Source organism: Propithecus coquereli, unplaced genomic scaffold, assembly GCF_000956105.1.
Source record: "Propithecus coquereli isolate 6110/MARCELLA unplaced genomic scaffold, Pcoq_1.0 Scaffold175, whole genome shotgun sequence".
In the NCBI taxonomy this organism is placed as follows: domain Eukaryota; kingdom Metazoa; phylum Chordata; class Mammalia; order Primates; family Indriidae; genus Propithecus; species Propithecus coquereli.
This window is the reverse complement of record NW_012142190.1, coordinates 3,571,919-3,594,120: the sequence shown is the minus strand read 5'-3', so window position 1 is coordinate 3,594,120 and position 22,202 is coordinate 3,571,919. Positions and strand designations below refer to the sequence as shown.

General features: G+C 40.1%; 1 protein-coding gene across 1 annotated transcript in view; it reads right to left on the bottom strand.

Annotated features, from left to right (window-relative positions):
• The window catches only part of FRY (furry homolog (Drosophila)), a 315,457-nt gene that overhangs the window by 19,074 nt on the left and 274,181 nt on the right, over positions 1 to 22,202 (bottom strand). Inside the window, exons 50-56 of the mRNA XM_012642124.1 lie at positions 20,130 to 20,300; positions 12,961 to 13,161; positions 12,230 to 12,391; positions 9,311 to 9,477; positions 7,904 to 8,093; positions 2,816 to 2,965; positions 1,592 to 1,690 (exon numbers count right to left, since the gene is read on the bottom strand). Coding sequence (XP_012497578.1) covers positions 1,592 to 1,690; positions 2,816 to 2,965; positions 7,904 to 8,093; positions 9,311 to 9,477; positions 12,230 to 12,391; positions 12,961 to 13,161; positions 20,130 to 20,300 — 1,140 coding nt within the window. The remainder of the gene's footprint in view (positions 1 to 1,591; positions 1,691 to 2,815; positions 2,966 to 7,903; positions 8,094 to 9,310; positions 9,478 to 12,229; positions 12,392 to 12,960; positions 13,162 to 20,129; positions 20,301 to 22,202) is intronic.

The following is a 22,202-nucleotide window of genomic DNA, read 5'->3' as shown; positions in this document are numbered from 1 at the left end:
AGGACCAACACTTCCTCACAGGCCGGGTGATTCTGGTCAACATGACCTGACTTGTGATATACTGGCTGCTCTGTTATATGGAGGTGGTTCTAAGGGACCTCAAAGGACCTCTAAGGGACGAGTCTCTTTCACTAGAAAAAAGCTATTGTGGTGACAGCTCAGCTATTTGGAGATTCTGCCAGTCTTAGGCATCTGGGATAGTAACACAGAGGTGCAAAGGAACCTTTGAGCAGGAAACAATGAGCACTGAAGAATTAAAATTCACACCTGACATCGCAGTCTATTTTGGTTCACCAACCAGAATGAAAAGATTACTTCTACTGGCTGATGACTGGGAAGTTGGAAAACAATAACAGATAAAGAGCCATAGAAATGGAAGACAAAGAGAATTGTTACGGGGCAATGTCAGAACTCTTGCCCTCAGACAGGTCATGAGAAGATCAATAACAGCAACAGCAACAAACAAACCCAAACCAGTAACTTTACAATGAATGTCTTCTCTATATATGGCACTGTGACAGGCAGTATTCCAGATACTATTTCTGTTTTCAAGGCAACATTGTGTCGTGGTGAAGAGCATGGACCTTTTAATCCCACACAGCTGGGTTACAGTCCATTCTTCCACCTCCCAGCTAATCAGGGCAATAACAGTGACTCCCAGGGTAGTTGTGAGCATTAAATGCTTTAATTTAAGAGATTTAACTCTTGGCAGGTTGTTAGGTTGTTGGACACATAAAAAGGACTCAGGAAATGATGCTGCCGTGACTATTATAACTGTTCTATTTTTACAACAATCCTGCAGATTAGTTATTAGGACCACTGGCTTACAGATGGTGCATCTGAGATGAGAGAAGGTAAGTAACTTATCCAACGTCACTAACCCTTAAGTAACTGAGCTGTAGTTTGAACCCAAGTCCATCTTACCTGAAAACCCATGCTCTTTCTATAGTGCCTGACATGTAATAGAAAGTGCTTAACAGATATTACACACAATTGTTCTTATTTGTGAGTCACTGAGTTCTCTGGGGCTGCAATTGTGCATCTGTCAGAAAACAGGTGGTGTGCATGCATGGTTTCTAGATCATTCTGTCTCTAACATTTTATGATCTAGATCTATGAAGGAAAAGAAAAGTGCAAAAGCCGAGGCCAAGAGAAGCCATGTGGATGGGAGAAAGCCCCTACGAGTGGGTAAGAAGAGGCCAGAGATAAGATCCTTCACAACTAGTTTTGGGTGAGGCTAACACTGGAAGGAAGGAATCAACAATTTCAAATCCCTTAGAAAAGAAAAGTTATAACATTGATAAAGTGACATATTAAGCAGATACACATTTCTTCCAATTTCTTGGTAGGGACATTATAAGGCTAAAAAGCTGAAAAATTTCTCTTTTGTAAATACCATTTTTAATATAATCAATATTACATACAGTTCTACTACCATTAAATTGGAATTGTAATCCTTAACAGAGGAAAAGATGAGGTCTGTCTTGTACTGCCTGAAGAAACTATCTTAGGTTAAACACAACAGCTCCCACAGTGGTTGAGTTCATTCGATTTTAACAGAATGTACATGCACAGAAACACAAAAGCTTACGGAGAGAGTAGCCTCTTTTCTGTTGTTGTAGGTATCCAAATATTCTTGCAGTTCTAAAACACTGAACTTGAGCTTGTCCAGAAGTCCACAAGAAAGGAGCTAAAGACAGGAAAATAGTTTGTATTAAAACAACTATAGTGATACCAACACAAAGGTGTGACTACACAGATAGAAAAGAGAAGTACATTTAGAAGTAATATAAAGGGGGCACAGTGCCATCCATTTTAATAAGCTGTGAAATTTGGGATTTTGCTCCAGTATCAGCTGTAATTGCAATTGAACACTAGCTTGCTAATCCAAGCCTCCTATGAAACGATTCTTTTCCCCTAGCAGCATAAGCAGACAAGCCTTCCCAACCATTCCATAGAAGCTCACATTAACATATGGTGTCCATTTATGCATGGATATAGTCATCCAATCATTCTTTAAGTAGTGTGAAGACAGACCTCCAAAGAGACTTTTGAATTTTTGTATTTAATCTATACCTTAAATCATTTAAGATAGAATGATTTTTCATATTGTATTCCTTGCTGCAAGACAACCAACCACCCATTAGGTTCTTGGAAAGACTGACCCTTCAGAGATTTTTAGAATCAAAGCACATGCTCATTGGTTCTGAACCTTGGTAATTATTGAGCACATGCAATGGTTCTGTGATATGATGAGGGCTGTGAAGAAAGGTAACACAACCCCTGCCCTCAAAGAGCTCATCAGTCTTGCAGAGTTAGAGTTATAGTCATAAAGTCATGATTCAACCATCAGATAGTGACTGTTTTAATTTTTCTTTCAACTCATCATTGCAGTTTGGGCTGGGTGAATCCAGAGGGCAGTGAGTCTTTGTTTGAGACTTAGGGGTGGGGAAAGTGGTGACATGTTGCCTCTGAAGACCCATCTGGCTGGCCAACCTGGAATCGTGGGGACTGGCCAGGTCAGCTCCGGGGGTTATCTGGCCATATATGCACAGGTGTCAAAGTCAGAGTCATCAGAGAGAGGTGCCAAGGATGCAGAGGGAGCACAGGGGTGGATCTTTCTCCTGATTCTCTGGCAATGTACAGTGATCACTCTACAGACCCAGAGGCCTTTGGGAGTCGCACCACAACACAGTGCTGCCCCACAGCACTGAAGGTGTCTTTAAAACAAACCACAACACAAACATGCTGCCCTGAAGTTCCACACCGTAAGTCAGGCAGGCTCTTTGCTGCCAGAGCAGGACGGGATACTCACGGTTTCGGCATCCACGAAGAGTGTAGGGCATTCAGAACAGGAGGTGAGCATCTGGGAAGAGCTGACGAATTTGGATCCGATTCCCCGGAGGTTATCTCCAAGGTAACTGGCTGCATCACAGGTTAGGAAGCAGAACCTTTTCTGAATATTCTGCAGGACAGAATAGTGAAGTGAAATTGATAAAGGCCAAGTTTAACTTACGTACTATAAAAAAAATTGGGGGAGGAAGGGGCAGCTTTTTTTAAATTAATTTAATTGGTTGATTTTTTACTTGACAAGTAAAGTATATATCATGTAAACGTGTATACATTGCGAAATGGCTAAATTGAGCTAATTAACATTCATTGCCTCAAATACTTATCATTTTTTTTGTGGTGAGAACGCTTAAAATCTACTCTTAGAGATCTGTAAACATATAATACAATGTTATTAATAGCAAAAAACTTTTTGAATCTTTATACAAATATCAAATGACATGGGTCCTAAGGGTAATGGGGGAGGGGAGCAGAATGAATGTTTGTGTCGAACCAACTAAGTAACCATTCGTTGTGGACAATGTTTCTCCCTAAAATGTCATTTCCTAACGTGTGGGTGCTTGTACAGGTTGAGTATCCCTTATCTGAAATGCTTGGGACCAGATGTGTTTCAGATTTTAGATATTTTTCAGATTTTGGAATATGGTGTTAAGTTGGTTTTATGTGCAATTAAATAAAATACTCCAAATCAATAACGTAAGAGCTTCAAGGAGCCTGAAATTCCATGTCTAGCGTTGCACAGCTAGGATTCAGGTCCCCAAATAGTTTGGGGTTCTTTCCAGGTTCCCTCAGCATGAGATAAGCTTTTGGTTTATTTTTCATTGTACTGAGACTAGATTTATCAGGGATCCTCAGAGCCTTATATAAATGCAGGTGACATTTAGGGGATAAAAATTCAGTTTTATCTTCTCCTCAGTTGCATATAAACGTATCATATAATTTGGTGACATTGTGTGATCGATGATGGTGATATTCTCACACATGAGCAACAAGAAGAAAATATAATGACGGAGACACTTGGAAAGATGTTTACACTGGACCAGCAGAAACCATTTCCCTGTTTTTAAAACCCAATTCTTTTTGCAATTACCTCCTCCCTACCTCTTCCCAAATCCAACCAAACACTGGGAAACATGGTGTTCATACCTACAGGAAAATGTTGGAAAACAGTAAACAGACATGGTGAGGAAATGCGAAGTGGTTAATAACAGCTAGACCGCAGGTCTGAAACGTATTTCATTCCCAGCATATATTGTTAATACCCGTTTTGCTTCCAGTGTTGCTTTTAATCACATAGTATTTGACAGGGGTGAGAAAGTTCTTAAGGCTAAATGTAATATTAAAAAGCAACATAGGAGGTATATATTTTTAAAAATTGTTATTATTGCAGATGAGCTCCACGGGTGATTGATCTAATACACTGATGAAAACAAAATTCAAACCCAATCAAGTCCCCAAAAGGCTCATGCCCAGCCCCACCTCTCAGCTCGTGTTGCATTTTAATTTTTAGTACTTTCTTCTCCCTTTTCCACAACGGCTTTGCTCTCAGGACAGTGGGTGCTATGAAAACTGAACCCGTTTCCTCAGTGGGGTGGTGAAAGGAGCATCCTAGAGAGTTGACTGTTACCGGACAACAGATGTCAAATCAGCCCCCTTGGGAGAAGGGGCTGTCTGCAGGAAAGACATTGGATGTGACATTTGAAGCCTTTTCACTCCTCTAGCTACAGTTTTACCACTCGGGAGTTAAACTCTGGTCTCTTAGGTTTCCTACGATCTGAGTGTCACTCTCGGAAACGGCTAGAGAGTTCCCGGGGGAGGTGGCCCAGGGCACTCAGGCAGGGCAGCCCAACTCTCCGTGGGGGGCAACTGCTCCTGGGCTCTCACCAGAGGAACCAGACTGTGGAGGGGCCAGGGCCACAAAGCACATGCCACTGACCACGAGGAAGAGCGGACCGATGGGAACAGCCAGCACGTGCTGCCTGCCTGCCAGATACATAGCCTGAGCTATTTCTCTGCTTGAGCTGTCCCTAAAAAGATGAAACTCATAGATAGTATTTGTACTTCCATTGTCCAATGGAGGACACTGAGGCTTGGGGAACTTAAGGACTGTCTCCAAGTCTACCAGGCCAGTAAGTGGCCAGAACTGGGATTTGAACCTAGGTTGGTTTAACTCCAAAGGCTATTCTTACCTCACTGTACTGTTTTCCACCCAGAAACCACCATCCCATACAACTCTTTTCTCCTTACGCCTCACCAGTATCTCGACTAGTGGGTTGCCAGGCACCAGGGGGTAGAGGGTGAAGGTTGGGGCCTCCCTTCTGCCTTCCTCATGCTACCTGCATACCTGGGCAGGTGGGAGAGGAAGTAGGCTGAGTGGAGGTAGCTGCAGCTGTGGGCCATGGCTGACCTGCCACTCTTGGTAATGAACCTACTTGTCTACTGGCATGACGTCAGAAGCTGTATATTTAAGGTTTCCATTTATTCTTTATACATTTCTGAGCACCTATTGTGTTATCAACTGTGTCAACTACTGAGAAATCAAAGTAGCAAGGCACCATCACCTGCCCTCTTCTGGGGAGACAGACAGCTAAACAGGTAATTATAGTGTGACGAATGTAACAGATGCAAGTACAAGGATCCCAGGTGACAGAGGAAGGGAGAAACAGGTAAAGGAAGGCTTCATTCATGGAAGTGACGTCCAATCAGGCCTTTGAATGCGATTGGGAGTACAGCGCAGGGACGAGGGGAGATGACTGTTCTAGGCAGAGGGACAGTGTTGCTCAGGATGATCAAATTAAGCATGAGTAATCCAGTAACTGTAATAAGAGAAAATGACTACCGCAGCCAAACTTAAATATGTACTATTAATCATTATTTAAAAATAGCTTTTAGAAAAATATAATAAGTTGCTTTGCTTCTGAATCTTTAACATTAAATTCATCTCAAATAGTAGCTTTCTGGTAGTTTGCTTTAAAATTTCAATCTGGCTTAACGTTAAAGTGTTTCTGGAATTCTTATCTTCCAGCAGCTGACTGTTTTCTGATTTAAGCCTCACACCTCATCCAGCCCCAAATTAATCCCAGACACGACCTTAATTTGTCCATTCAACTTTCTAGTAGGTTTCACTTACATTTACATAGTTGAGAGAGGGCACCACAAGTAAGACTGCAAGCGAGAAACTATAGCTATCAGTACTATTGGTATATAATTCTCCAAAAACGGATTATAGGAAGGGCTTCCAGGCTCAAAAACAGAGTTTGCTCTTATATTACTAAAAATGTCTTCCTGGATTTGAAATTATTTAAAGTACATGATTTTAGTTTTGTCTAGTCTTCTGCTCACTAAGATAGCAGATTAATAAGCAACCTTAGAGAGATGGTTGTTACACTGGCCTGATTCTTAAGGGCTACTAAGTAGGAGGCACTTTCTCATACCATAAAAAGAAATGTGCAATGCACAGCAACCGTGCTATAACGCCATTTATCTCCGAGCAGACTTGAGCCAAGGGATGCTGGCTACTGAATGTTGAAATGATGTTTTAAGATAGTTTTACCTATGGGGTCTTCTAGTCCCCAACTTCTTAACCCATTTAAGGGGGACATTAATTTTCATTTTGTACTTTTGCCATAATTCCTCATTTTCCTGCCTTTCCCTTCTGCCATGGCTCTTCCTGCAGGTGATTAGAGGGCCCGTTCCCTCAGTGGAACCAGATTATTATCCCTGTCTCATGATATACTCGATTTAACTCAACATCTACACAAGCTTAACTAGATTTTAACCGGTCAGTCCATTCATTCATCCGTTATTCAAGTCTACTCAGAGTTGGAACTAGATGGCTTCTTTCCATTTTTTTCCCATTGTATTATCAGTGGGAGTTCTGTTTAACGAGTTATTAAAAATAAGGTTAAGGAAAATGCTGATAGAAAAGCATTTTCATTATAGGAAAATGGGAAATTGAAAGAAAGTATTAATACAAAGAAGGAAATAAAAAACACCCCAAATCTCATCACCCTGAGAAGACACAATGAAACTCTGATATATAATTTCATTATTTTCTAGGCATTCCAAGAAAAGGAACAGTATATAATGTTTGTTTTTTTTTTTTTAAACTAGTTTTCTCTTAAGTTATATGGTAATCACGTTTCCACATCAACAAACCTTCACCTACAACCTCATCTTCGTGGTTTCATGGCTTTGTCATTCCCAGTCTTGCCATTTCACCGTCAATATCTGCTTCAAACTCAGCGTACAGGTCTCGGTGCTCCTTCAGAGCAAGGCATGTTTCTCTTTTCTTGTGCCGCCTCACACCCTCCGCCAATTACTTGATGAAATTTGGAGGGTGAAAGTTTAGAGCAAGATGCACAGAGGAACTGATGGGAATTTTCATGATCAACAGACAGGCAGGAATAAAATGAAATTTTCGACCACCAATCAGAAGTCGAACTCCTTCCACGTGTTTAGTTCGGTACTCATTGTAAGTGTGTTATGGGGGTAACGAGAAATTTAAGGTGTCTCCACATGATACTGCCACAGAGTTGTGTGTGCAAGATGCCGGGGTGTCTCACTGAGGGCTCAGAAGTGCACTCTGCTGGCCACGTGTGGTACTGCACCCATCTGGAGGAGGGGACATTTCTGACAGTTTGCACAAAGACACTGCATGGACCGTGGGACCGTGGTTCTCACAGGAGAGGCGGTTGTTAGATTGGCCTGATTCTTAAGGGGTACTAAGCAGGAGGCATTTCCACATGCCACAGCAAGAAATCCGCAATGCACAGCAACCCTGCTACGACACCAGGAACGACCTTTCATCTGTTCCAAAGCAACTAAAAGGAGGAAGCAAGTGTTCACAGCTATGGCTGCCATGCTTAGGAATTCACTGGGCCCGGGAGGGGTAGAGATAACAGACAAGTCAGGCCAGGCACACATAATGAAGAAAAAGAAAGACAAAGAAGGAGAAAATAGTGCCATCCCGAAACAAAACAACTTCGTAAATTAGAAGCTACCTGGCTCCCCCAGGAGACCGAGCCCTCTGAGCTGTCAGCGAGCAGCGTACCTTAAACAAGGAGGAGAACACGTGAAAGGTGTACACGGCACAAGAGCCGTCCGAGTCGCACATGAGCTGGTTGATGTGGCTGCGCCAGGCCTCCTCCGCGTCGTCACAGGCCGCGGGCTGGAAGGCAGCAAGGATGGCCGAGAAAAAGGGCGAGGGAGGCGGGGAGACGCCCCTGTCGCCTTCTCCAAAGCTGGAAGAAATGAAAACGACCATGTCAAGAAATGACGTCCTTCTCATCCTTTTCCCGGGTTCCTAAATTCTAACCCTGTGGGTCACTGTTCTGCCCACTCTTCCCTTTGAGGTGGCTCTGGGGACTTGGCTTTCGTTCAGAGGTCATGGAGATTCTTCTTTGATTCTAGGAAATAGAATTTTCCTCTCTAGAATTTCTGTGATTTCCCCATTTCTGATTTCCTTTCTACAGACACGTTACCTCCTTCAGCCTTCAGCAAGGGCCTCTCACTTTCCCAGGGGCCAGGGCCCCAGACAGAGTAAACACCAGTTCTTAGGCTTTGGCACTTCCATTCCTCTTCATTTTTCATTATGAAAGATTATAATAAAAAGTTTGAATCTTCTAATTTTTCCTTTCTGGAGGGAGAGTACTAATGAATGCCCATAAATGCCCAGAAGACTAGGGTAGCAGGAGGAAAGGAAACCAAAGAAGAGGATGGAGAGACAGAGACACAGGGAGAAAGGAGAGACAAAGAATAAAAAATGAAAAGTCAGATTCTTCTCCAGGTATTACCTTAACCTTTCCTTTGATGGATAGATACTGCTCACCGTAACAGAAGGCCTTTGTCTAGCCATGTCAGAAGCTTTTACTTAGTTCTTATTTTTAACTTTCAGAAGAGTAATTTTAGAATCTTGACTTTCTTCTCCTGAAGTAATTCTGCAGCATTATTGTTTGTGATTTATTCTAGATGCTGCACTATGTAACCTTTGGTGTTTTTGTCTATTCCTCTTCATATTTTTTTCTATTTGTATATGTCACTAGTCTCAGAAATATCAGCCACCAGGCTGAAAGACACCCACTTAAGGAAGAGTATTTAGTGTACAAATAACCTCTTGTTCTAGTCTTTTCACTCCAAGTGGAAAGAACTCATTTCCAAGGCGTGCCAGATCTTGCTTCAACCTTACAAGGGCTGGACCACGGCCCCAGGCCCTTGGGCTTTTCGTGTTGTTTATGCCTTAGGAACTCTTTCGTGGGTATCCTGTCTTGGCTCTATGTGAGGCCCTATGATGGGGATGGATGACTCTAACTCAGCTGAAAACCTGCCAAGTTCCATGTCACTTTGGACTCTGTCTCTAGGACATCCCAGCAGTGCAAGTGTGACATTTAGCTTTAGTATGGATGCCATACAAAGTGTCAGGTACACCCCCACCACCCGCTTCCACCGTTTCTTCCGTTACCTTGCAAGAGTAAACTGGTCCAGCGCCCGATGGCCTTTTTCTTCCGCCTCAGTCGTGTCCAGGCTAAAGCTGTCACTGCATTCGAAAGCTGCCGGGAGTTCATTGATGGAACTGGAAAGATCATCTTCATGCACGGTGGTGTCCTCCTCCTCCCGGACAGCTTCTGCCTGGCAGAATAAAAAGGGAAAAGAATCCCCAGACATATGAGAATATATACAGGACGCTCTGTTCAACTAAAGAAAAAATAAAAGACTGAAATGCTGACAGTGATAGAAATGAGGGCATTTGTTTTCTAGCTACAATACAGTCAGTTTCTAGACTGGACTCAGGAATTCTCTGAAGTACTGTTCATTCTTTATTTTCTTTTCAGTCTCTTCCTGAACAGTCCCCACAGGGGCTCACAGTAGATTATCATGTTTGAGCCATGCTTACGGAGTATAAATGCTAAACTTGGAAAGACCATTGAGACCCTAGGTCCAACCTCCACATTTTACAGATGAGGACACGATGCTCCCCCTGGGAAAGGGACTTGCTTAATATCAGGCCGATAACCAGAGTCGGAGCTGGCACAAGAAACACCGTCTTTGGATTGAGAACCCCTTCCATTGTACAACCCCAGCCTTCTAAAAGCAAGGCTATCCAGAGTTAGTTCTCCAGCGCAGAACCCTTTTGCCACTGGAAACTAGAGTTTAGAATCATCAGTGCCTGGCACAGTAGATGCTCAAGAAATATCTTTAGTGTGCATGAGTGCTCTAGGGTCCTTCCCTGAGTATGCTGGGTTGCTAGGCCTTTCCATACTGGGAATCCTCTAAGATCCATTGACATGCATGCTTTGCCCTTGACAATTCCCCTTGAAGATAACAGATAGGACTGTCTGCTCTTACCTTGCTACAAAATGTGGAATAAGCAGTAAAATGAAAGGGCTCTAGGCCAGGCAGAACTGGGATGAGTGAGAGGCAGGAAAGAGACATAGCAAGTAAAATGGAAAAAGAGGCTGGGCTTGGGCTCGGGCCAGGGGGAAATCAGCGGAGGACTGATTGTTCTTTAGGAGAGGAAGGAAGGCAACTGGATTACACATCAGAAGAGAGGAAGAAAATACACGTACATGTTTCAGTGAGTCATTTTCTTAAAACAAAAACAAAACTCCAGGCAAAACAGAAGTGTATATCAATTAGAGCTTTATCATGGGTTAACATCTGGCCACCCACTTAGTATGTATTTTGTATTTTGAGTCTAGAATAAGGAAAATTAACAGGAAAGTTAAAGATATATTAGGAAGACGGGATATTTCGCATCTTTGGAGGGATTGCTGGTAAATACTGAGTTTCAGAAGCTCATCTGTATCTGCTTTCTGCTTTTTAAAGCCACAGTGGTGCTATTAAGGTTGGCCACTGGGGATCGGGCTAGGTTATAGTGTACATAAACTTCATCTATTAGGGAAAGGCTGAGTTCTTATAAAAATATCTTTTGTTTTCTTTTTCTAACACCACAGATACATCAAGCATTGCAGAAACCCAGGAATAGCTCTTCAGAAATGAGACCCAACCTTTCCTTGGTAGGATTAGATGCTTTCTACTACTCAGGCAGTGCTTTATATGAGAAATCGGTATATTTTAGCATTCAAAATAGAAAAATAGAGAAAATGACTACACCAACACTGAGAAATATCAAATGCAAATAACATCACATATATTTTGTGATTTTTTTGCATGAAATTTAATTTCTTAATCTTAGGATTCTGGCATTTTAACCTAGACAAAGATATTTTCTCTGGTTCTTTTTTTTTTTTTTTTTTTGGCTAAAAAAGCACTTTGCTAACTCCAAGAAACCTAATCACAGTCCCTTTGCAATGGGGCAATTTTAGAAATAATTCTTATTTAAGCTTCAACATTTTTAGGTAATTGCAATTTGATGGTTGTCCTTGGCTTAAAGCACATAGCTTTGTGTAGATTTCTGGTCTGTTTTTAGTACACTGTAAAAGAATACAGAATAGCCAACATTATGTTTTTTCCTTAGAAATGTCATAAGGAATATATTAATGCCTTTATAATTTTTTTTCTATTTTACTTTCTCTTTCGAACTTATGCAACCATAACCACACTCAGGATAAAGAATGCTTTATTTTATCCTAACAACTATCCTAACAACAATAGATGATTCTGGTGTTTCTACCATAGGGAAATTAAATTCTATACTGATGGGCATATATCTGGGCACAGCCTGGGAGTGGATAGTTTTATGGACAGGCTATTTTCTAGAAATTTTAATAAAATAACAATGTTTAAATCTTTAAAATAAATTTAAAAATTTAAGTGACTAAACTGTTAGAATTTTTAAAAAGCAAACCCTTTTGAATAAGAAAATTATGTCCACTAGTTATCTTTCTCCTCAGAGAGTCTGGCTAGAGGAGTTTTGTGCAAATCCAGCATAATAACTGCGATTGACATTAAAAATTCTGATAGTAGGCCAAAGGGCGAGCCCTGAATCAATATATGAATTGTATAGTTGTTTCCTACATAGGAAAAAATGTCCCCAAATACATGATACACCCACACCTCACTTAGCATATTGTTTGATAAAAGTCATGACAAAGAGCAGCAGTTTCCCAGTCACGGCAGTCTCAGACACGCCGATTTGTTCTGCTATCCATCAGCAGTGCGCACGCAACATGTTTCATTTTAAAAAGACCTCGAATCAAATCTCTTTCAACTAAGGGGATGATGGCTGCTCAAGCTTGTAGGGGTAAAATGACTTCAAAACGTGGGCTCAGGTGCCCAAACATCAATTATTTCGAAAAAGTAAGAAAGAAAAAGATAAAGATAGTTCTTCCACTTTTGACCCCTTAAGAATTCTCAGTGAATCAAAAGTGCTTTTTTTCTTTAAGGAAACTACAATCATCATTGGCAAAAATCTCTTTACCTTTGAACCCTCAGAAATCTGCAGATTATTCATATCAGACAAAGAAGCATCAAAGCTAGCCATCCTGGTGTTGAAGGAGTGAGGGTCGGCGGGGGTTGAGTCACAGGCCGTGGTGAGCAGTTCCATGGGATTGGTCTCCTCAGACGGGGAGAGAGTCATGATCTGTTTAAAAAGCAAAGGAAATGAAACATGGTATGAAGTTCCCATTCTTTAAAAGCTTTAATTATTTTTTTACATAAGAGTCCAAACCATTGTTCTCTGGTTGTTGGTTGATAGGTTTTAATTTTTAACTCCCATATTTCACTGTTACTGGCTCCTACTTAAACATAGCAGCTGGTAATCTAGTATTATTATGGCGCAGACCTCTGAAACACCAGTACCTGTATTTTCAGATAATCACATCAAAACCTCTGGTGTATCTCCTGAAATGTTAGAGATCTGAGAAATTTTTTAAAAAAATTCCAGCATCATAAAAGTTCTTTGGGAAATATCTGGGCCTTAACAGATTTGATGGCTTTCAGGGTACATCAATGTACACCAGCATTTGTTTTTATTTGCAGCCTACAGAGAAGACTTGGCCAGTTAGAACCCGTTAGATACCGCCTGACAGTTCAGATTTTAGTTTAGCAGTTGTGGAAAGTTTCTTTAGCTGAAACTGGAAACTACACTCCTGTTTTAATTACAAAAAAAACAAGTCTCCCAATTCCTGGAGTGGTAGAGCTGCTACTTACTAGGTCTGAGTGCTCCAGGATCTGGCTGGCTGTGAGGTCCTCCTCCTCGGATGACTCATCGGAGTCCTCATGGTTCATTTTATTGAGGCTGGGAGTGCTTCCTGAGAGCTGGCGCTCCTCCAGAATCTGCATATCACACTTGTCCAGGCTGTCCAGAGAACGTCTGCGCACTCCCCAGTTGAAATTGTCCATGCTCTCCCCCTGAAATCACACCATCAGCCATTTTTTTATGCCCAAATCCTGCTGCACGTCCACCTTCTCACATTCATTAGCCACAGCTTAGAAACAAATATTGTCATTATCAACTCTGAGGCCCTCATCTACTTTGGTACCCAAACTTTTGTTGACCTGATGTGAAAAGTAGTAAAAGCATGGTAGTGCATGTAAAGTCATAGGTAGAAGTGATTACATAGTTTTCTTTGGCCTGGTGGGTAATTATTACATTTTTTAAAAGTTGATTTTGGTAAACCCTCTACATGAGCTGAGATTTAAAAATTATAAGAAAGAGACCATTAATATTAAAACAACTTCAAAAGAGGTGCCGACCTCCCCTTCCGCCCCCCCGCCCTCCCTCACGGTTGGCCCCTGTTTAGTGCTGTTTTCAGAAGGAGAAGAAGTAGGAGCTATGCTTGTAGCACATTCTGAAATCCTTTGGGTATTAAGTAGAGCACATTAGGTAACATTCCAGCCTATTTCTGCCACAGTGGTTTCCACAGATAAAATGCAGAGTTAAAGACTGTCAGAGAGCAGCCGGGCAAAGTCTGACGGATCATGCACTACGCAGAGGCCATAGCAGCTACGGCTTCACTTTTGCTTTAGGCTCATCTTTCAATAATTGTGCCAACATAGAGTTAATCTCCTGGACCCGGAACAACCCACTCAGTATCAAATATTATTGCTGACTTGTACATCTGATTTACTGAGCACTAGCCTAAGTGGCCACGTAAGTGTTAAAGAAAGGTTTTAGTTGTATTCAGACTTTTTCTACAAACCGTAAGATATTAAATCAGTTTATTTAAGATAAAATTTTTTTCTAGAAATGAATCTGGGTTTTATGTTTCTCTCTGTTAAGATAGGAATGAAGGAAGAAAAATATTACCTAGCCCACTGATAAGCAAATTCTAACCTAGACAAATGGGTAATCTGAACAAAATCCAGCACAGACTCTTCATTTGTTGGTAATTTGAAACACTGCCTGGTGGTTTGCTGAAATAAAATAACTTTGTTTGATGAGAGCTCAGAGAACAGCATAATAATATGAGAGATGCAAATTAGTGTTAAATTTAGGGAGCATTAAATTTACTAATTTTCATCTGGTTTAGGGTCTATTGTTTCTAGCTCCTCAGGACACAAGCTTGCCACTCTCACAGATCTCTCATGTAACAGAGGCTTAGCTCTTCCAAAGTTTGTTTTGGCTATTCATGGAGGAAGGCAACAGGTACGAATTCTAAATACATTCTGGATGTGATACAGAAATTGCTATCATTATTCGTCTCCATTTATGATATTTACAATTGCTCTTAGGGCTGTTTGATTATAAAGAGAAGGCAGACTCAGAATATGGTGTCGATATTCTGTATCTATACCTGCTATCATAAATTACCACCAAGTATTTTTTTTCTTTGTGGAAAAAGGCTAACTGTTGTGTTGGGATTTAAAAATAGCTATCGCAGTGAGAAAATGAAAAAAAATGTGGATGAGGCAAAAGTTCTGGGAAGAAAAGGAAAATCCAATGTGTAAAGAAAGGAAAAAAGATAAAGAAAAATAAGAATACTATACAGACTAAAAAAAGAAGAATGTGAAACTTACAGGGAAAAATTTACAAACATAAGTTCACAAAACTGATTCTCTTGTACCAAGTGAATGGACGGATTGGATGAACTATCTTAAGCAACAATTCTGGAGGTCTCCCACACTGGACCCCAGACAGAGCCATGAGCTTGCAGAGCCATATAGACATCTTGGGTAAGAGAAGGCTACACCAGACATAGGTCACTGCTACTGTTGATTTGGTGGCAGCTCTGGTGAAGGTCTGAATCAATCAGGCATGAGAACAGGGAGGCCGGGAAAGCTGTTCTTGCAGAATAAGATCTGGCTGCCTCTCTAGAGGATGCGATATTTCCGCTAGAGGCAAAGGTGCTGAAATGATGTCCCTGGTGGTGGCTGAGGGGTTGAGATGGAACAGTGTTGTAGTCTGGCCCCAGTTAAAGCCCACGGTGATTGAATGTCAACCAGGATTTCCCAGCCTGGCACAGGAATAGCCCTAATAGGAGAGCCACCTTCCATCCTCCCTCTTCTCCAAATGTCAGATTTGTATTTTATGTTACATACAAAGCTAAAAGTCAAAACAGTGTTTTACTGACTAGACCAGATTTTCTATGTGTGAGAAAATGCAGAGGATGGCTAACTATTCCAGATGGACAATCTGCGTATGTCAGTTATCAAACTTATAAACCACTCAGGATTTATACTGAGACAGGAAAGTATTAATGACTGAACATTCTAGAAATATTGGAAATAATATTCTTTGAAGCAATTTTTTTCATATTGGAGCTCTGTCATATGAGAATTGTTGAAGGAACTTGGGTGCACTGTAGTCAAATATGTTCTCCAAAGTGTAGCTATTAATATTTAGAGTAAGTCTGATACACATAGATATATAGAGTCTGATATACATAGATGGAGTGATCATAGGTCAGTGTGCCCAGGAGGGTACTGGTTAATGCCTTGTAATTATTAGCTCCTCCTTTTACTTGCAAAGGGGCCCTGGTTTGGATGAAAATTTATATAGTCACCCTATAGAGATAACTTCTAATTTCTGGAAAACAAAAGGATTTATGGAAGTATATATGGTATATAATTAGATGTGGATTGTTGATTTCACCTTTAATAAAAGAATTTAATACCAAAACCCATCCAGTTGTACAATTGCCTAGTCAGAAATTGTAAGATTTCCATAGATCATATTTGAAACTTATTTTCTCTCAAGAGATATAATCATGCAACTTCCTGAACTAGGCATGTAAAGTTTTTAAAAAATATTATGCTTATATTTTAGAAAACATTTCCATACTAGAGCAGCCAAGAAAAATACCTCTTATATTACACACACCTAAATGGAAATATGCACGCAAATAAGCATACATATACTGGAAGGGAGGGAAAAAGCAATTACGTTGTTATAATTCTGCAATGATGCAAAACATCTACTGGCATATCTGAATTAAAAATAGCATCATCTTACCTGAAGTTCCTGGGTAGCAGATTGAATGGACAGAAAAACAAATAAAAGGTCTTTTTAAAATGATTATATTAAAGATACTCAAGTGCATTTGTCTTAGTTTTAACACAACAGCAACTAACAGTGCCAACAATATATATTTCAGTAGATGCAACTTAAATACAAAGGTAAATATACACTAATCACTAAAATCAGTATTATATATTAGAAATGCCAAATCTCTTACGGCGGATGATGTAGCTGGGGTAACAAATCATAAATACAATTTTGGAAATAGCTTTCTACTTCAGTGACTTTGGTCTCCTCAACACTTTTTTTGGAATACCTAAATATGTATTTGTGAGAAAATTGTTAAAGGTCATGGGAAAACGAATGAGGGTCATCGACTGGAAAAAAGGTGGCATCACATGATCCTGCTCACAAAGCCAAAAGTGTTGTGAATTGTGATCTATTTACTGCTGATGTGCAATTAATAGCAAATACACAACACCTTTTTTTTTTTTTTTGAGACTGTGTCTCACTCTGTTTCCCTGGCTGGAGTGCAGTGGCATCATCGTAGCTCACTGCAACCTCAAACTCCTGGGCTTAAGTGATCTCCTGCCTTAGCCTCCCGAGTAGTTGGGATTACAGGTGTACACCACCATGCTTGGGAAATGTTTTTATTTTTTGTAGAGATAGGGGTTTTGCTCTTGTTCAGGCTGGTCTTGAACTCCTGACCTCCTGATCCACCTTGGCCTCCCAGGATGCTAGAATTACAGGCATGAGCCGTTGTGCCTAGCCCTCACAACACCTTTTAAAGATTCTGAAGAGTTCAAAGCCAAACCCTTGCAGATACTATTCAATAAATTCTGAGACTATTTAATGAAAAAGAATGGATATGAAAAAATGACTTGTTTTTCTTTTTTGATAACTGCATTTTGATCTAGAAGCCAAATATGCTTAACTTTCTCAGATGAGGATATACTAAAATTATTCACCAATGACAGTACAAGAGGGCTAACATTTAGAATGCCAACTATGTGCCTGACACTATACTAGAAGGTATACATAGGTTATCGTATTTAATCCTCATGTCAACTCTACAGGCAGGTACAAGCTGAGTATCCTTTATTCAGAATGCTTGGGACCAGAAGAGTTTTTGGATTTTGGATTTTTTCAGACTTTGGAATATTTATATATACGTAGTGAGATATCTTGGGGATGGGACCCAAGTTTAAACACAAAATTCATTTATGTTTCTTATACACTTTATATACATAGCCCGAAGGTAAATTTATACAATATTTTAAATAATTTTGTATATGAAACCAAGTTTTGACTGTGTTTTGACTGTGACCCATCACATGAGGTGTGGTGTGGAATTTTCTACTTGTGATGTCATGATGGTGCTCAAAAAGTTTTGGATTTTGAAGCATTTTGGATCTTGAACTTTAGATTAGGGATGCTCAACCTGTATTATTATACCCACTTAATAGACAAAGAAGCAGAAACCAGGCCAGGCGCGGTGGCTCACGCCTGTAATCCTAGCACTCTGGGAGGCCGAGGCGGGCGGATTGTTTGAGCTCAGGAGTTCGAGACCAGCCTGAGCAAGAGCAAGACCCCGTCTCTACTAAAAATAGAAAGAAATTAATTGAACAACTAAAAAAAAATATAGAAAAAATTAGCCGGGCATGGTGGCGCATGCCTGTAGTCCCAGCTACTTGGGAGGAGGCTGAGGCAGTAGGATCGCTTGAGCCCAGGAGTTTGAGGTTGCTGTGAGCTAGGCTGACGCCATGCCACTCACTCTAGCCCGGGCAACAAAAGCGAGACTCTGTCTCAAAAAAAAAAAAGAAGCAGAAACCGAAAGGAATTGCATCCATGCTTAAGGTCATTCAGCTAAGTCAGTGGTAGAGTTGAAATTCAGACTTGGAGCTGCTGGACTCTGAAGTCCAAGCATTTTCACTCTTCTACTCTGTAAGCACGTTAGAATCCCTTATAATGATTTTATTGAGAAGTAGCAAAACATTCTCAAATGGTTTATTTTATTTGGGTAAAATATACACTCTCGCTCCCTTGAATTTCTTATAAAATCTTAATCATAGAAGATAAAATAATCAATCACTGTGATTCTTTAGTTGTTGGCTAGGACAACAGAGAGAAGAGAAGAAGGAAGATCTATTATTCACTATTTCTTGTCCCCGAAAAACATTAGTATAATATTAATTTCTAAGTGATGGGCATGTCAGATTTTTTCCTTATTTTGATAGAAATGAAATTTGTTAGTTGTTCTGAAATTGTATCTGATTCCTATGATTTACATCATTCCCGCTAGGTCACATAACATTTTTCTGGGGCTGAGGTGGGATAATGATGTCTTTAATGCTTCATCAGTTTTCCCCTCCCTAGTTTAACTTCCAGAGTGAAGAGGATGCCCAAGCTTGAATTCTAAGCGAAAAGTAAACATTAGGTCAGTAGCCAGATCAGGGAGCAAATCTTTTGACATTAGCTGAACTCTGAGCTCTGGCTCAGAGAGATTTTGAAAGTATTCAAAACAGTTGTCTTTTGCTTTAGACTTTGAAAACAATCCTTTCTGCATTTAGTGAATGCTTTCTTTGTCACTAATGATGGCTAACAGAAAACTCCGCAGTACTTTTTATCGGATCTAGAACAATTCAAGGGGAAAATTAAGCTGGCACTTACTTTAAGGATGCCTATAGTCAGTGCCTTTATACTCCTTAAGGCCTGCGTCTGCTAAATTTGTTTTCTAGGGAAAGAATCAGTGAAGAACACATTCTTTATTCTGACGACATGATTCTCTCCTGCTGGCATAGATGCAGGGTTGTCAGTGGGCAAGGGAGGATGACAGTGGAGAGCTCTTTGGCCTCAACTAGACATACGTGGGTTGCTCAGCACTGACATCCTTTTAGGGAAGCAGCTACTTGAAGCATCATTTTCCCCAAGTTTGGAGTTAGGTAAGGAGGTGCATATCCACCATGGAACATAATAAACTTTGACTCTGGGCCTCCATTTTAATGATAGGACTAGCAGCAATCCCTTTGGGATATATTGTGCAGTTAGATATGAGCTGAGCAAAAACCATGGGCCCAGGCCCCGTATCAGGCATCTTTACCTGGGCCAATCTCACTTAAGTGAATTGAGTTTTCATCCCACAAGGCAAAACTCTCTCTCTCAGCCAGGACATGCCCCAGAGCTATTGGAATGAAGGTGACTGACAGGGTGATGCTCCTCCTTCCAATCCCTGTTTTCCAAAACTTGATTCATAGCTGAAAGCATCTCATTACCATGATTATCTTTCAAAGCAAATGAATCTATGTTTGCCCGTTGAGACTTGAATTCAGCTGCTCCAGGTGTCTGGAACGCTAGCCACCAAGCTACAGCAGAGCAAGGAGCTCTCTCCTGTGCACTATATTTTGTTTCGAGTTCTAATGATTTCATCAAACACAGCATAAAAATGTTGGCTCCCTCAGGCTCTGGTCTCATGTTGTAGCAGGTAAGCTTTGAAGTAATTGAATTGCAGCAACTTCATGTTTGACACAATTAAATGCTTAGCATATTTTACCCAGGTACCAGTGAACATGCTTAGAACTGAAATGTTTTTGTGATTTTTTTTTTTAAAGTTCACCTTTGGACTACACACACACACACACACACACACACACACAGAGTCTTTGTGTGGTCATTAAAACTTACGTCTTTGCCATTTAGAAATAACTTGGCAGCTTTTGCTGTGTGCTCAGACAGGAAGGGTGTGGTAACTTTTACCAAAGTTAAGCTGCTGTACTTTGAATAAGCTGATTCAAAATAAAGGTTACAGCTTTCCAATTAAAGACCTCGTTACAAAAACTCATTATTTAGCAGGTAAAAAGAAACCGTTTCATTAGTTAACGCAAAGGTCGAAGGAATTATTTTTACAGAGAATATACTATACCTCTCCATCCTCCAGCTCCACATCTAGGAAGTCGAAGTCTCTAAAGACTCTAAACTGCTGTTCACTGTTTGTGTCATCCATGTTCTCCTGTTCTCGGGCGCCGTCCTCAGAAGACACCAAGCTCGTCTGGTGCTCAAGCAGATCCAAATCCCCACACGATGAGAAAATCACCTACGAATCAAAAGAGTCCTCTCCTGAGAAACTGTTCTCCCTTTGGTTGTTTGTGCTACGAAAAACTGTAATTGGCTCTTCATAGACTGTATTTCCAGTACACACCTAATTCCTTAAGTGGGTATTTTTAGAATGTTCTTTTATTATTTATGTTGGACAGGTGCCTTCATTAAACTCATTGCAAAGACGCAAGTTCATGCACCAGGAAAATGTTCAAGAGTCAAACTGCTGCCTCTTAATGAAGATTAGATACTACCTGTGTGTGTGTTTGTGTGTAAAACAACTAACTGATCATGTGTTCACAGACAAACAAGAACAGCCAAGAAGATGTTCCACTGTTTCTGAATTGGTGGAGGTTAGAAATTGTACACATTCACACACACATACATATCAAATACACATAAATAATATTTTAAAAACTACTGATACCAAAATATGTTGTTGTAGAGTGAACTATGGGAGCAAAAGATTTAACCCTTATAGAGATAAATCAGGAAGAAACAGAAGCCAAAAACTACAGTACTTGTTCACAGAAAAGTAGCTGACCAGCCATGCTCATAATTTATACTTAAATTCCTGTCCTGTAGAGTTAAACAAAATATTTTTTTTTATTTTAAAAATATCTAGTATGTTAATGTTTTAAAATTAACTTCTATGTTTAGGTTCTTTTCACCAAGCCATTTTACTAGGACTTTGCAGAAATAATAAACTGCAAGTGAACCTAAATATTTTGCTATCCAACCTCTACTGAACATAGATTGATATTAAATAAAATTAACAATATACTTTATTATAACCATTATAATGTCTTAGTCTTCCTTGAAAAGTAGGCAAACCATTTATAAGAATTTACATACAACAAACATCTTTCAAAAGTCAAGAGAGAATGGATTGCAAATGTACTTTTTTCTCTAGTGTTTAAGAATAGCTGTATCATGTGTACCATACTCTCAAAAAATGGTACTTGACACACAGTTTTGCACAGAACTTGCAAATGGGTGTGCGAGATAAACAGCCTTCAGGTCCAGTCGACTAGTCTGTGAAGGATGAGACGCAAGAGTTCTGATTTCCTCAGCTGAAGGTTCTCTTGCCTAGTTAGTGCTGCTTCTCTTATTTGTAGTGTACTACAGGTAAATTATTTCTAGCTGGAAAGGCCTCAGCACAGGGGCCGACAGTATGAATCCGAAAGGGAAAGTGCCAACCACAATGGCAACGAAGAGTAGGCCTCGCTAGCTGTGCTGCAGGGCAGAGGCAAAACACTCTCGTTTCTATCTGTTGTGGGCTAGGTGGCTCTGTCTGCCCTGTCCCCTCTGCCCTAAATAATGTCACAGGAGCAGCAACAATCCTACTGATCAATAACACTCAAAAGGGGACTTAAATGGAGGCCCAGTTTAGCTGATGGCTGGCTGGGGTACTTTTCCAGATGGTATCAGTTTGCACTTGAGCAAGTATTTATGAGCCTCTAATATTTCACTGCTCATGGGCTATGTCAGTAGATATATTTTGAAATTTCTACAATAGCACCATAGAGACATTTGTTTGCTAATTCTTACTTTATTTTTCTATTTCGTTTTTGTAAGAATAAAGCTCCTGTGATATAGATGAAATAAAAATACTTGGTGAAACCAGCCCCTGACATTTTTATTGTTTTTGCTGCAATATGTTCACACACACAATTTGAATTTTTCTAAATTTTATAAAAGATTCAGAAGCTTACTTACAATACTTTAGTCATTCATTCATTCAAAATTCCAATGGCAATTGTTTTTACTATAATATCAGTGGAAGTTTATATGAGAAAAAAACATGATAATATATCATTATTTTCATCTTTATTGTATGTGAATAAAATTACATCACAGTAAGAAGTATGTGTTCAGAGAGTAAAATTACATCCAAAAG